At 37.4% G+C, this 12,428-nt stretch overlaps 1 protein-coding gene and 1 long non-coding RNA gene across 9 annotated transcripts in view; one reads left to right on the forward strand and one right to left on the reverse strand.

Moving 5' to 3' along the window:
• Nucleotides 1–4,969, reverse strand: part of NBEAL1 (neurobeachin like 1) — a 129,289-nt gene extending 124,320 nt beyond the window's left edge. For 2 of the 8 annotated variants that reach the window (XM_074364149.1, XM_074364152.1), the window contains exons 1-2: nt 4,519–4,790; nt 3,382–3,661 (exon numbers count right to left, since the gene is read on the reverse strand). In XM_074364149.1, the coding sequence (XP_074220250.1) occupies nt 3,382–3,432 (51 nt within the window). In that variant the 5' untranslated portion in view covers nt 3,433–3,661; nt 4,519–4,790. Of the gene's footprint in view, nt 1–3,381; nt 3,662–4,189; nt 4,259–4,518; nt 4,797–4,831 lie in introns of those variants that run through there. The other 6 variants (XM_074364154.1, XM_074364151.1, XM_074364150.1 and 3 more) reach the window with 5 other exon arrangements.
• Nucleotides 4,840–10,145, forward strand: LOC141577737 (uncharacterized). The gene is made up of 2 exons (XR_012507114.1): nt 4,840–5,031; nt 9,976–10,145. It is a non-coding gene; the product is annotated as an uncharacterized LOC141577737 (long non-coding RNA).
• Nucleotides 10,146–12,428: the final 2,283 nt, after the last annotated feature.

A 12,428-nucleotide genomic window follows, 5' to 3' on the forward strand; every position in this document is an offset into this window, starting at 1 on the left:
AAATAAATAATTTAAACACTTGTTGAACTTTCATAATGTTCAACGGCAACCTTTAAAACATCACATTACACAGAAACATTATGATGGTAACTTAAAACTCATCTATTGCTTATACACTGTGGAACACCTGTGCCAAGGTTAGCACTGGGGCAAAAACGGAGGATATCTTAACCATACATACTGCCCTGAAGCAGATCTTCATAAATCTTCAAAGTCATCTTCTTTAATCAGGTATGTGTACAATGTTTGATATGAATAGCATACCAACTAGGGCAGCAAAATAGCAAACAATGTTTAAATTTAATCATTAAAGATGAACTTGATACTCAAGAAAAATAGTCGCCTTGGGAGGATGCTAGTAATCAAAACATTATTCCGAAAACAAAGCTAAAGAATCAAACATTTATTCTACCTGCCTTCCCTTTAAGGAACTGTCATCAAATAACTGATACGGGAACATTTCTCTATATATGTCTACTAATAAAAAAAAAAAAGTAACACTGGAATCAGTTTTGCAAACTCCTAATGAAGTAATTAATGCATAAAGGCAAAAGTCACCGAGTTCCAAGACACTCATGATTCTAGCCTCCCCACCACCAAATAGTATGTGAATTAATTAAGCCTCTAGATCTACCAGTCTGCAAACACCAGCAGAAATAACAATTAATTAAAAATCAAGGGAATTTAACCAGTAAACTCAGACTAAGAAAATTCTAAGGTCAAAACCTGGTTTCTTCAACAAATAAATAGAAACAATAAAAAGTGTGGTGAGGGGGAACCCATAGATTAAGACTTAAAAGACTAATTTTCAGCAAAATACAATGTGTATATTTTGTTTAAATACTGTGGCAAACAAACAGTAGGAAAATAAGAACATTTATGAAGCTACCAGGAAAGTCTGAACACCAATCAGACGTTTAATGACTTAAAGAATTATACTGTGATTATGTTTTTAAAAGGTGTTCATATTTTATAGATGCATTTTTAAACATTTATGCATAAGATATGTTGTCTGGGATTTTTGCTTTAAAATAATCAGGGGTAGAGGGAGGGGTTGTGGAGGGTTATAGATGAAATATCACAGAATATGAATTGATAGTTACTGAACCATGGTAACAGACACAAAAGGGTTCACGACAGTATCTTCTTTATTTGTGCTGTTTGAAATCTTTCATAATAAAAGCTTAAAAAAGAAAGATAAACTAAAAAATTCTATATAGTAATCCACAGAGTAAGGACAAAGAAACTCCATGTCCCTCAGAGGTCAAAACAAATGAGGATTTTTATGGGGAGTTAAACAAGATTTCTCCTTGTACACAAACACATACACACAGGTATAAATTTAACACTACTACTAGACAAATGGGAAAACGGAGACTCAAAGAGGTAAGTCTTGTTCAAGGTTACAAAAGAGCAGCAGAGCCAAAACTAGACTCCACAACTACAAGCCCAGATAAAAGAAGATCTGAGCAGTCCTGAAGTAGTCTGAAAGGCCATGAAAGGTGTAAAAATAAGTCTTAAAAGTTAGCCAGGTCAGACAAAAAAAAAAAAAAAAAAAGCCAGGTTGTTTGAAGGGCTATAGGCTAGAGTGAGAGCAATAAGGCTAGAGGGTACCATGGAGAACTGAGTATTTGGTAATCATTGGCACTAGGGAGCCCAAGTGTTAAACCTATGGTGCGTATTTGGAAGCTATTTGAATTCAAGGTGTTTGAAGAAAAGAGTTTTTTCTAGCTCACAAGAAGCTTACTTATACGAACTGGTGAAACATAAAATCATTATTTTTAAATGATTTTTTGAAAACAGTTGAAAAAACATTTTAATCTTATTAAATGCACAAGTGATTTAAATCTTAAACATAAAAATGGGATTTATCTTCCCGTCCAAGAACAGGCTTCAAAATTTGACCGTGAAGGGCCTTCATTATTTACACAGACATTCTCATAAAAGAATAAGGATTCATATTTATGTAAGTCACTACAAACAAAATTTCTGTGTATGTCAACAAACTACATTATCTTTTCAATAAGCACAGTGGCACTTAAATAAAACATGAACTCGACCTAGAAACAACTAACTAATTAATAAGACAGTGTAACCCCATTTACCTTTTGTCTTCTGAAACTATAAAATCTACTCAGTTTCATGGATTTTTAAAGAAATCATTTTCAAACTAAGCACGCATATACTAAAATGCATTTTAATTTTTAGCTGACGTGTTAATGACTTTTCAGAAGTGGTGAAATGGATTCCTTTTTTATTGGAAGAGTGGTCTATTTTTAAAAAGACATTTCTGGCACTAAATTACACAAGACTAAAACCTATTTTAAAAATCCGTATTAAACATTTCAAAGTATATGCCCTTCAGTAACTGTAAGAAATACCAAACCAGGAAGTCACAGAAAATTCCAGTGTGAACTCTAATATTTAATATTAAGATAACTGAGATCATCTGTTAAAGAATAACTTGTCCTTTAAAGAGGTGAAAGTATAAAAAGGGAGCCTGAAGAGACAATGCAGAAATAGAAGCTCAGACCTGAGAAGTTCTTCACACAGACCTAAAGTAACTTAAGTAGTAAATTAGAGATGTTCCTTTGACCCTTGCCAGTATTTCCAAAGCAATAACGTAGCTTCTTACTCGAAAAACATGTTTTTAAATAGTACTCTTCTCCTTCAAGAACCTAAAATTAAAGCTAACGTGTAAAAATTCACATAAATACGAAGAGAAAGTTATTTTTGAATGACAAAAGTAAAAACAATGAGTCATAATGGAAAAGAGCATGGACTTCAATCAGGCAGTACCAAGTTCCTGGCTCAGTTCTGCTTCTCACTAGTCCCTTTAAACTCTGCATCAGTTTTTCTCAACAGTAAAAAAGGATAATTACAATACCCATCTCACAGGATTGTTGTGAGGATCAAATGACACAATGTACTAACATCATGGCAAGCTTACAGTAACCACCTCAAATCAAAAACCTTTTCATATAATCAATAACCTTTTTAACACAATTTAAAAGGTCAATTATGAGAAAAATGCTTAATGTTCTTCTCATAAAAACACCTGTCTCTAATTGTGGGAGAAAATAAAGAACAAACAAAAATACAAAGATCTTACTTATCTCTTAAGGTCATAACTTTACTTATGTAATTTTAGGATCACTGAAGACAAATATCAAATTAAAACCACACCCTATTAGTATGCCAATATTGTGTTTGTGTCCAAACCCGGAAAAGTGGAAAAAAGAAAATCCTGTGTTTTTAAATTTAGGGTCATCACGATGAATGAATATGCTATTACCAACTAAATAAAGTGCTAATAAGGCCAGTCACAAAATTTTATAACAAAGTATTTTAAAACTTAAAAATAAAAAGGAAAGCAGTTACCTTTGCACAATAAAGCATCCAAAGTTCAAAGAGTCTCTCTCTGGATGCCATTCTGGCTTTCACTCTGGCACTTTAATTTTTCCTCAAAAAAAAAAAATTATGTTCAAGACCACAGCATGTTCATTTTATTTTCCAAGTTTTTCAGCCGTTACAGTAAAGCTCAAAGCAGTAGGGAAAACAAAAAGAAGTCAAACAAATGTACTGTCTTCTGGTCAATAAAATTGTTTCAGCAGTTACTCCAACATATCTTCATCAGTGATAGTCAGGCAAGTATATAAATCTGTAAAAGAAAAATATGCAAGGGTCTGCTTAAAAAAGAGGCCATATTAATAATTATATGTTTATCAGAACTAGAGATTTATCTACTTCACTTCCCACAAACAACCGGCTAAGCTTTTACACTAATTAAATTTCACAAAAACTTGTGTTACCGCTAATACAGTATTTCACATCAATAAAAAGTCAGAATCCTCCTGGGCAGAACTCAAATGTGAGTACTCGTAACAAAAGATATGTCCGGTGATAATAAGCAGCAAAAACGCGTTCCCACGCACATATTTTCTATAAACATGAAGAAAAAGCACACGTAACTACTGACATATTTCAAAGACACAGAATCTCTTAGAATTTTCTAGTCTACTCCTTAAAACTTGCCGGGAATGTTTGTCGTGTTGCAGGGCAGGGCGTGGGGAGGAGGGTGAAGAATTTCTGGTTTGTTTGTCTGAACAGTCCTCAGAGAGTGAAAGACGACCTGCCCACCGGCCCCTCTACCTCTCCATCCAGTAAGAAGAAAGGAGCATACACGCACCGGCAAGGAAAACACCCCGGGAAAGCCTCCAAGTGTTTTTCGGGGACCTTTAAATTTCCTCCTCCCATCCTAGACAACCGAAAGGGTGGCAAACTTAAGGTGCGCCAAACTGCCGAGAGAAGCTCTGGAAAGGGGGCGACAAGAGCTTGGCGTTCCCGGACTAGCTATTCACGCCCTCTGGACCGCGCCGGGGCACGCCCGGGCCAACCTGGCCCCTCACGGGCGCCCCTCACTCTACGGCGCGTTCACCACCGAGCACTCGGGGCCCTCCCATTTCTGCCACGCGGCCCGCTCTTCCCTACGACCCGCTTCCCCCTCACCGCGCTCACATTGCGGGATCGCGTCGCCGCAGCCGCCGCCTCCAGCCCGACGTCTAACTTGCTCCCGTCTCTCCCTTCCCAAGCCAAGGCCCCGTGTCACCCCGCAGCTAGGGAGACGGGCGGGAGGTGGAGGCGGGGCGGCGGCGGCGGGGCGGCGGCGGCAGGAGGCTGGGCGCGAGGGCTGGGAGGAGCCAGGGGCGGGGCTGTCCTCTCGGCTAATAATTCCGGCCTCTAAGGATTTACCCTCCCCGAGGCACTGGCTGTTCATTGGTCGCGAAGGCAGGGAAGGGGCGGGATAACGGGAAGCCTCGCCCCAACATACCTGCGCAGTCGCAGTCGACGGGGATCCTGAAGACCTGGTGGTGGTGCCCTGCGGGGCGCTCCAGTCTTCCCCGAGCTGGACGTGTAGGAGGGCCGACGTGCTTACGTCCACCCCCCGCGGCTGCTGGGGACTCGCAGACCGAGCGTTCGGCTGGTGGCGTCATTTCCGGGAGTCATTTGAGGGCAGGGGTCCCTACGGTGGTAACTACGGGGTATTTCGCTGCGATTTCTGTTTGCAAAATGGGGATAGGTCCTGGGAGTGTATAGTAAGAACAGACCCTTGCTCCCACACCTCCCAAAAAATCCTTTTCCTTAATCGTGTTTGTGTCTCATACTTTGGCCTCCACCGAATGTCACGTACAAGGGCTTATTTTACCACTACTAAAGGTTTCCGAAGGGTTTTGCTCTTTCAAGAAAAGAAACAAAAGGAAAACGGCTGTATTTACTAGATACACATAACCTTTTTGGCGAGGAGGAGGGAGTTGCTTAAAGAGAAGAGGCAGACACGTGAGATTAGTACACGTAAACATTTTTTAAGAAGGTAGGAGTCAACCCGGAGCACCTAAACGTTCTTAAAACATTTCGATTTTTGTTAAAAGGTGTAGACAAAAATAGAAGAATTAATTGGATATAAAATTGCAGGGCAGGTTCAAGTGAAATTAGAAATAATCAATATACAGCTAAAGGTTATAAACATCTCCATTTTAAAACATCGTTTCCTCCTTTATATTTTTTAAAGTAGAAATAGGTAAAGCTCTAGTTTCTTTGCTTACCACTACAGAGTACCTATGGAACTGTAAACTCCAGTGTAATTAAAAATTAAAATGACCTCAGTGTTTCCATGAAAATAAAAAGACCTCATGAATAAAGAATTACTATTATTCAACTGATAAGAAGCCTGTTACTCTGAAAGCCACACACTGTTTCATAGCAACTACAAGCTGGATGTTTTCATTTTGTTTTATTCTTGCCTATATATTTTGGTTAAATTATTCTTTAAAGTCTAAATACACCCATATTTTTTACTAATATAATTCTGACATAAAAACATTTCAGTGTATTTTCAAACATTAATCAAACCTGAAGAGAGGAAAGACATAAGACAGTTAATATATTTACATAATTCTAACCATCTTTTAAAGCCAGAATTTATACTACCATCTAACCATATTTTAGGTAAAAGCAAAATAAGTGAAAAAAATTAAGTTTATTAAATCTAAAATTGAATAAAGTATAAAAAAGATAACCAAAAATTGATAGTTTACGATAATTGGTTAAAAAAAAAAAGTAAAAAAACTAGAAAGAATAAAAGGCTTTTCTGAACCATTTATATAACAAAGCCTAGAAATCTGAATCCCCTCACACGCAGGGGAGTATTAAATGTAAATACAGTATATTAAAGGGCATTTAGATTGGAGTTACCCTATATCCCAACGTCTCTTGGAGACCTCATTATAATACACTGAATATGTATTTCTTGACTAAGGGACTAAAGAGATTACTTCAATTGGCAACTAATCTGAGGTACTTCCCGCCCCTACATTCCCTCAGTTTCCAAAGTGGACTCAGATGACCAGTTTGAAGCGTTGTTGTTCCTTTTAATTTCTTAGCCATTTTTCCTGCTCTTGCTAACCTAAGTGTTCAAGGGCTAGGGCTAGATCCTGAGCATTCTTCTCTTTATTTACATTTCTTCTCAGGTGATATCTCTGTTTTCTGTTTTTAAATACCATCCATATGTTGATAAATTACAAAAATGTTTATCTCTAATCCTGACCTCTAGATTTGTATTTCTAAGTGCCTACTAAACACTTCCATTTGGAAGTCAAACTAACCAGGTCCAAAAGACAGCTCTTGCTTTCTTCTCTTCTGAATCTATTCCACTCCAATAAGTCTTTCTCAACTCAGTAATATTCACTACCATCCTTGTAGTTGCTTAAGGCTAAAACCCTGGAATGATTCTTTATTCTTCCCCTTCAGTTACCATCCCTGTATCTTCTCTCCAACAGACCATCAATCAGCAAGTCGTGATGATTCTCTCTACAAAATATATTCTGAATCTGTCTGTTTCTCTTTGCTTGCTGTATTGCTGTAGTTCCAAGTCACCTAAGCTCTCAACTGTTCGATTCCAACAACCTCCTAATTGCTCTTCCCGTTTCCATTCATGTCCCTCTACAGTACATTCTCCTACAGCACATAAAGCAAGGTATACCACTTGGCCACTAAAAATCCTCTAATGGTTTTTGTTGTACTTTGGATGAAACTGACCCTATGATTACCATGGACTCCAAGGTCTTCTGCACCTCTCTGACCTCATCTCACACCATTTTCTCTATTGCTCGCTAAGCTTAGCCACACTGGCCTTCTTTCTGCCCTGTTACACATTTCTTTCTACCTCAAGTCCTTTGCATTTACTGTTCCTTCTACCTGTGAAATTCCTCCCTCTGCTTTGTGAATGATGGCTCCCTTTCATCTGTGGAATGCTATCTCCTTGAAAATACCTGTTGATAGAGCAAAACAAAGTTTTCTGCTTACTGTAGTAAGGAAAAATACTACCTTGACAGTCTTAGCAGTGTCTCTGAGGGGGAGGCACAAAGGTAAGATATTTATGATGTTTTGGGCATCTAGTTTAAGCTGAGTTTTTCAGTGCAAGGACTTGATAGGTATTGGGTAGAGTCTGCAAGGCTGATGGGGACCTCAAGTCAAAGTTACCAAAGAGTCCTCCTTCTTACAGAAATGGGCCTGCTTTAGTACTATGCTCAGCCATTGGCTGGGAGTAACTTGTGGAAGCACAGCTCCTGCACACAAGCACCATGGTAGATTCAGAGCATAGCAGCCGAGGCCACTAGTCGATTACTCCACCTGCAGCAAGACCTCTGAGTGGCTCATTTTCATAGAAGCCAAGCCTCACCTCTTGCACTGAACAGACTTATCTCTTCCCACGGGTTCAGGATGCAGATCTTCCATGGTTCTTGTGGAACTATTTCCTGAGGGGAAACTCAGATGGGACCTCTGACACTGCAGCTGATCTTTGGGGTCACAACTAGCACTAATACTCTCCCTCTTCCAGTAGCTATTCTAATTCTAATCCCTCAACCTCGGCTATCACCTCTTCAGGTCTTGGTGGCTTACTGGTGGTGTGATTCAAACCTTAACTCCTGAAGGTTCTGAGCAATCATACTGTTTTCATGCTGACACTGCTGCCTGCATCCATTCACTGCTACAATGGGGCATGGGAGTACCAAAAGGTGCCCAAATGCATCATCTGGGCTCCACATGTAGTCCCCCTACCTGACCTCCTCCTGCTGATCAGGGTCCATTACCCCTGCCTTAATGCTGATACCTCTTCTTACCTGCTGGTGCTGGTGTCAAAGTGCACTGACAACAGCATATCTTATAGTACAATAAAAACTTTGTTCCCCCTGGCAAGAGTATGTTCCCTTTGGGGACCAGAACCTCCAACCTTGCAGGGCCCAGAATTAAAGGGGTGGGAAGCACAAATCTCCCAGTGTGTCACTGAGAATGATGGTAAATGGAGCCACTCCTGCTTCTGCCCCTTGGTTACTAGACCCATGCATTCTTCCTGTTGGGAACACGGCACCATACAGAGATCTATAACTTAATGCATATGCTACATCATCAAGGATGGCACTCATCCTTTCAGAATGTGGCCTCTGAGTTAAAGCTGTAGCTCTGTTTTTAGAAGGCCATTTCAGCATTCTATGAACTTGCCATCTTAAGTGCAGCAATTTCTTTAAAAAACAAACCATATATATTATTTTGCATACATATTCATACCTCTTGGTAATTATACTGACTATAGTCTTAATTGCTGCACTTAACCTAGGTGACAAACTTTTTCCCTCTATACAAAACTAGAAGATAGTAAACCAGGAACTGTTTAGCTACTTTTCTAATGAGCATGCCTGTCATTTTATCTTTATACATTTGAAGGAGACTATGTATGTACCAAAATCCAAAGGCGCTTTTACACCCTGTAGATCTAGATCTAGATCTATTTTAAAATGTACAATAGCAACAGTAAGATAAAACTGTTCAGTGGCCAATGTTTTGTCTCTCATTTTTTTCTTTAGATTTTATGTAAGTATTTAAAGATTATGTATCAATTAACTCGGTTTAACATTTGTCTAACCTATTTAAGTTACCCAAAAATCTATAAATTTTAGTTAAATATAAAGTTCTTATGAATTTAGATACTATAGAAATGCCATAAGATTATAAAACTTTTAAAAATACTCGCCATTATAGTTTTATCTAGTCAATCACAATTCTAAATTTTTGTAATCTTTAACAGTTTGTAGAAATAATGATTCTAATGATGTCTCATTTGTCCAATAAAACCAAAAATAAAGTTTTAATTATGAGGTGTTCAAAATTTATAATCTAGAATACTGTGTTGACATTAATTTCATATAGTACATTCAGGAAGAAGATAACTTTTTCAGTCCTTTAAACCAGTATAATTAACTCATTCTAATTTGTCCAATGATTCAACTATTTATCAAGAATATTCTATGAACATTTTCTATATAAAATAAAAACTCTGCATTCATAAATAAAATTATAAAAACTCTAAATCCTGTTTCAAAGGCCTTCATCTTAGAACCATGACCTTCTCTTCTTTCCTTACAGTTTTAACCAGAAATAGCTCTTCAAAGCAATTTTAAAGAAAAAGAAACACAAAACAGTTTAATGATTTTTTTCTTTCCATTTTAGAAATTCATCATTAGATATTCCTAGATTGAGCACATAATGACAGAATAATTGTTTTCATCAGCTAATCTTTAATGTTTTCCTAGGAGGGGGAAGAGGAATAGAGAGGAAAAAATGAATGAAGTCAGCTTTAGTCAAACACAAAATTATCATTGTAAAAGACTAATTATCTTTCCTTAATTAAAGAGAAAAGAAAATTGAGATGCAGGAAAGCTCACTTTGACATACATGCACGGGAGAGAGGGAGGGACACCAGAAAGGAGGGGAGAGTCATTACAACTAGTTTAATCATTAATTTGGGTCCCTTGACAATTTGATTTGTATGATTAAAAAGCCAGTAGTTATTAATACTTGAAGTAAGGAAATAAGAGGGAGGGTTCTCTTATATTAAACAAAGTGATCTTTCTCTTTTAGATCAACAAGACTATCTCCTCCTGAGGCATTTGGAAGGGAAGAAGAAAAAGTCAGAAAGTAAGACAGAACTAACAGAGGAACACAGGATAAGGAAAGTGGAATAGAAGAATAAAGGATGTTATACTGAAATTGTGATTTGAAGGGATCTAAAAGAGATGATTTTACATTTTTCACATTGTCCCCTTGTCTTTGCCAATGATTCTTTCAAGGAGGCAATTTCATAATCCCTTGAATATATTTTGGAAATTTCCTCTTGCCTTAAAATGTAGACAGTTGTATATTTGGGATATTGCTTCCTCTTTACTTCAAAGTGCCTCCCAAAAGGAACAATTTCGTTCACATCAAGGGTTCCCCAAAGTAACCATTATACTCACAAACAATACTTCTCTCATGTAGAAAGTTAAGATGATATATTTTGATTCTAGTATAAACACAGATAAGATGCAGGAGTTCAGACTGAGTGGGTACAGAACAAGAGTCAGGATAAACCTATGAGACTGGCAACAGTCGAAGAGAACTTGACTTTCAATGGACAAAATAAAACAAGAGTGAGTAAAGTTCTGATAAGATTTTCATAAATGACCCAAGACAGTTTTTCCAAAGGAGGCCAGTCTGAAGGGAGACTTTCTGAATATACAGACTTATTCCCATCTGTATCCCTATGAACTTCCTCTTACAGATGCACAGTGAAGAAATGACAAGGACAAACAGTAGGGTTGTCAGTAATAATGCAGATTTCTACCCCAAATAAGAGCTTTTCAAACCAATCAATGGATTTTTTAAAAAGACTTTCTTATTCCTAGATAACTACTATCAAACTAAACAAACTAAACTTAGCAATTGGAGTGTTTGATGAAAAAATAGGAAATCAGACCTCAGATCCATTATGAACTTACCTCACCCCTGGCATGGTAGAGGCCCTGTGCAGGAAGCACTGGAGAGGCCCTGTGCAGGCCTCAGAAGATCAGCGCTGTTTCAAAGTTGATCAGATGCTGATGGGACCTCTGAAACAGTCAAATGTTGGCTCCTTTAAAATATCTCCAAATTAACCTGAAAATAGATAAACAACAAGGACCTACTGTATAGCACAGGGAACTATATTCGATTTCTTGTAATGAGCTGTAATGGAAAAGAATCTGGAAAAAAAATATATATATATATAATCTGTTGATAAAAAATATATATATATATATAAAATCTGTTGATAAAATATATATATATATAATCTGTTGATATATATATAACCTGTTGATAAAGCAAAACAGTTTTTTGCTTACTGCAGTAACGGAGAATACTATCTTGATAATCTTAGCAGTATCTTACAGAGAAGTCAGGGGTGCAATATTTACAAGTTTTCAGGATCTGGTTAAAGATGAGTTCCAAAGCGGGGGATCTGAGTGGGATTAGCAAAGTTTTTACAGAATATTTTTTGACTGGACAAAGGGAGGTGAGAGTTTAGAAGTAAGTCTTTCACAGTCTTCTGCCTTTTTAGACTAATCTTCTGCTGTTCTCTACACTACCTGAATTGTTTATTAGCCTGGAACTACTTTGACTTAAAATGTTTTCCCCTTTGTTTGATTTGATAGTACTTATCAGACTTACAGTCAGCAGGTAACACTGTCTGGTTCTCAATAATTACTCAGTCACTGTTGCCCATGATTGGAGAAAAACACACACACATGCTGACTAATCTGACTTTCAATTTATGAACATAACTTTAAATGAACCCTTAATCAAGTAGGCCTATTAATAACAATATACTTTCCTAGTCTAATTACTCTCCTACTAGCTTTCCTCCTAAACGCCCTAACACACTTCCCCCACACATCAATCTCTAGATTCACCTAAGGGCTTTGCTTCTTATTTCACTGTGAAAACTGAAGCAATCAGAAGGGAGTTTCCAAAGTCTTTCGTACCCACCTACTAGCATCTTTACCCATGTGGTCTGTCTTGTCATCTATCCATAGGCAGAGTGAGCATTCTCCTTTATTGCAGCTCCCTCTTACTGCATTACTCCGCATGGTATCTACATGACTAACTCTCACCTATTCTCTTCAAAAGAGTGCTTATGTGTACCTGATATGTACCTTCTCAGTGAGGCTCACTCTGATTGTCCAACTTAAAACTGAAACTCTCTCCACACTGAGCTCCATATTTCCCTCTTTCTCTGCTCCATTTTTGTTCTATATCACTTATCAACCTAATATAAATACTTCATATAATAATACATATAAATACATATACTTTCATATAAGTGCATATACTTATTTATTATGTTTTATATACTTATTTTTTATGTTTATTTATTGTCTACCTCCCTCTACTGGAATGTAAGTTCCAAAAAGGCAGGAAACTTGTGTTTTGTTGAATGAATGAATGTCCATCGTTAAGATTTTAGAGTGTTCTTGTAGAATATAAATGTAAAAAATGCAGGAGTTTCTAAAAGCAGTTAC

This window comes from Camelus bactrianus, chromosome 5 (assembly GCF_048773025.1).
Source record: "Camelus bactrianus isolate YW-2024 breed Bactrian camel chromosome 5, ASM4877302v1, whole genome shotgun sequence".
NCBI lineage: Eukaryota > Metazoa > Chordata > Mammalia > Artiodactyla > Camelidae > Camelus > Camelus bactrianus.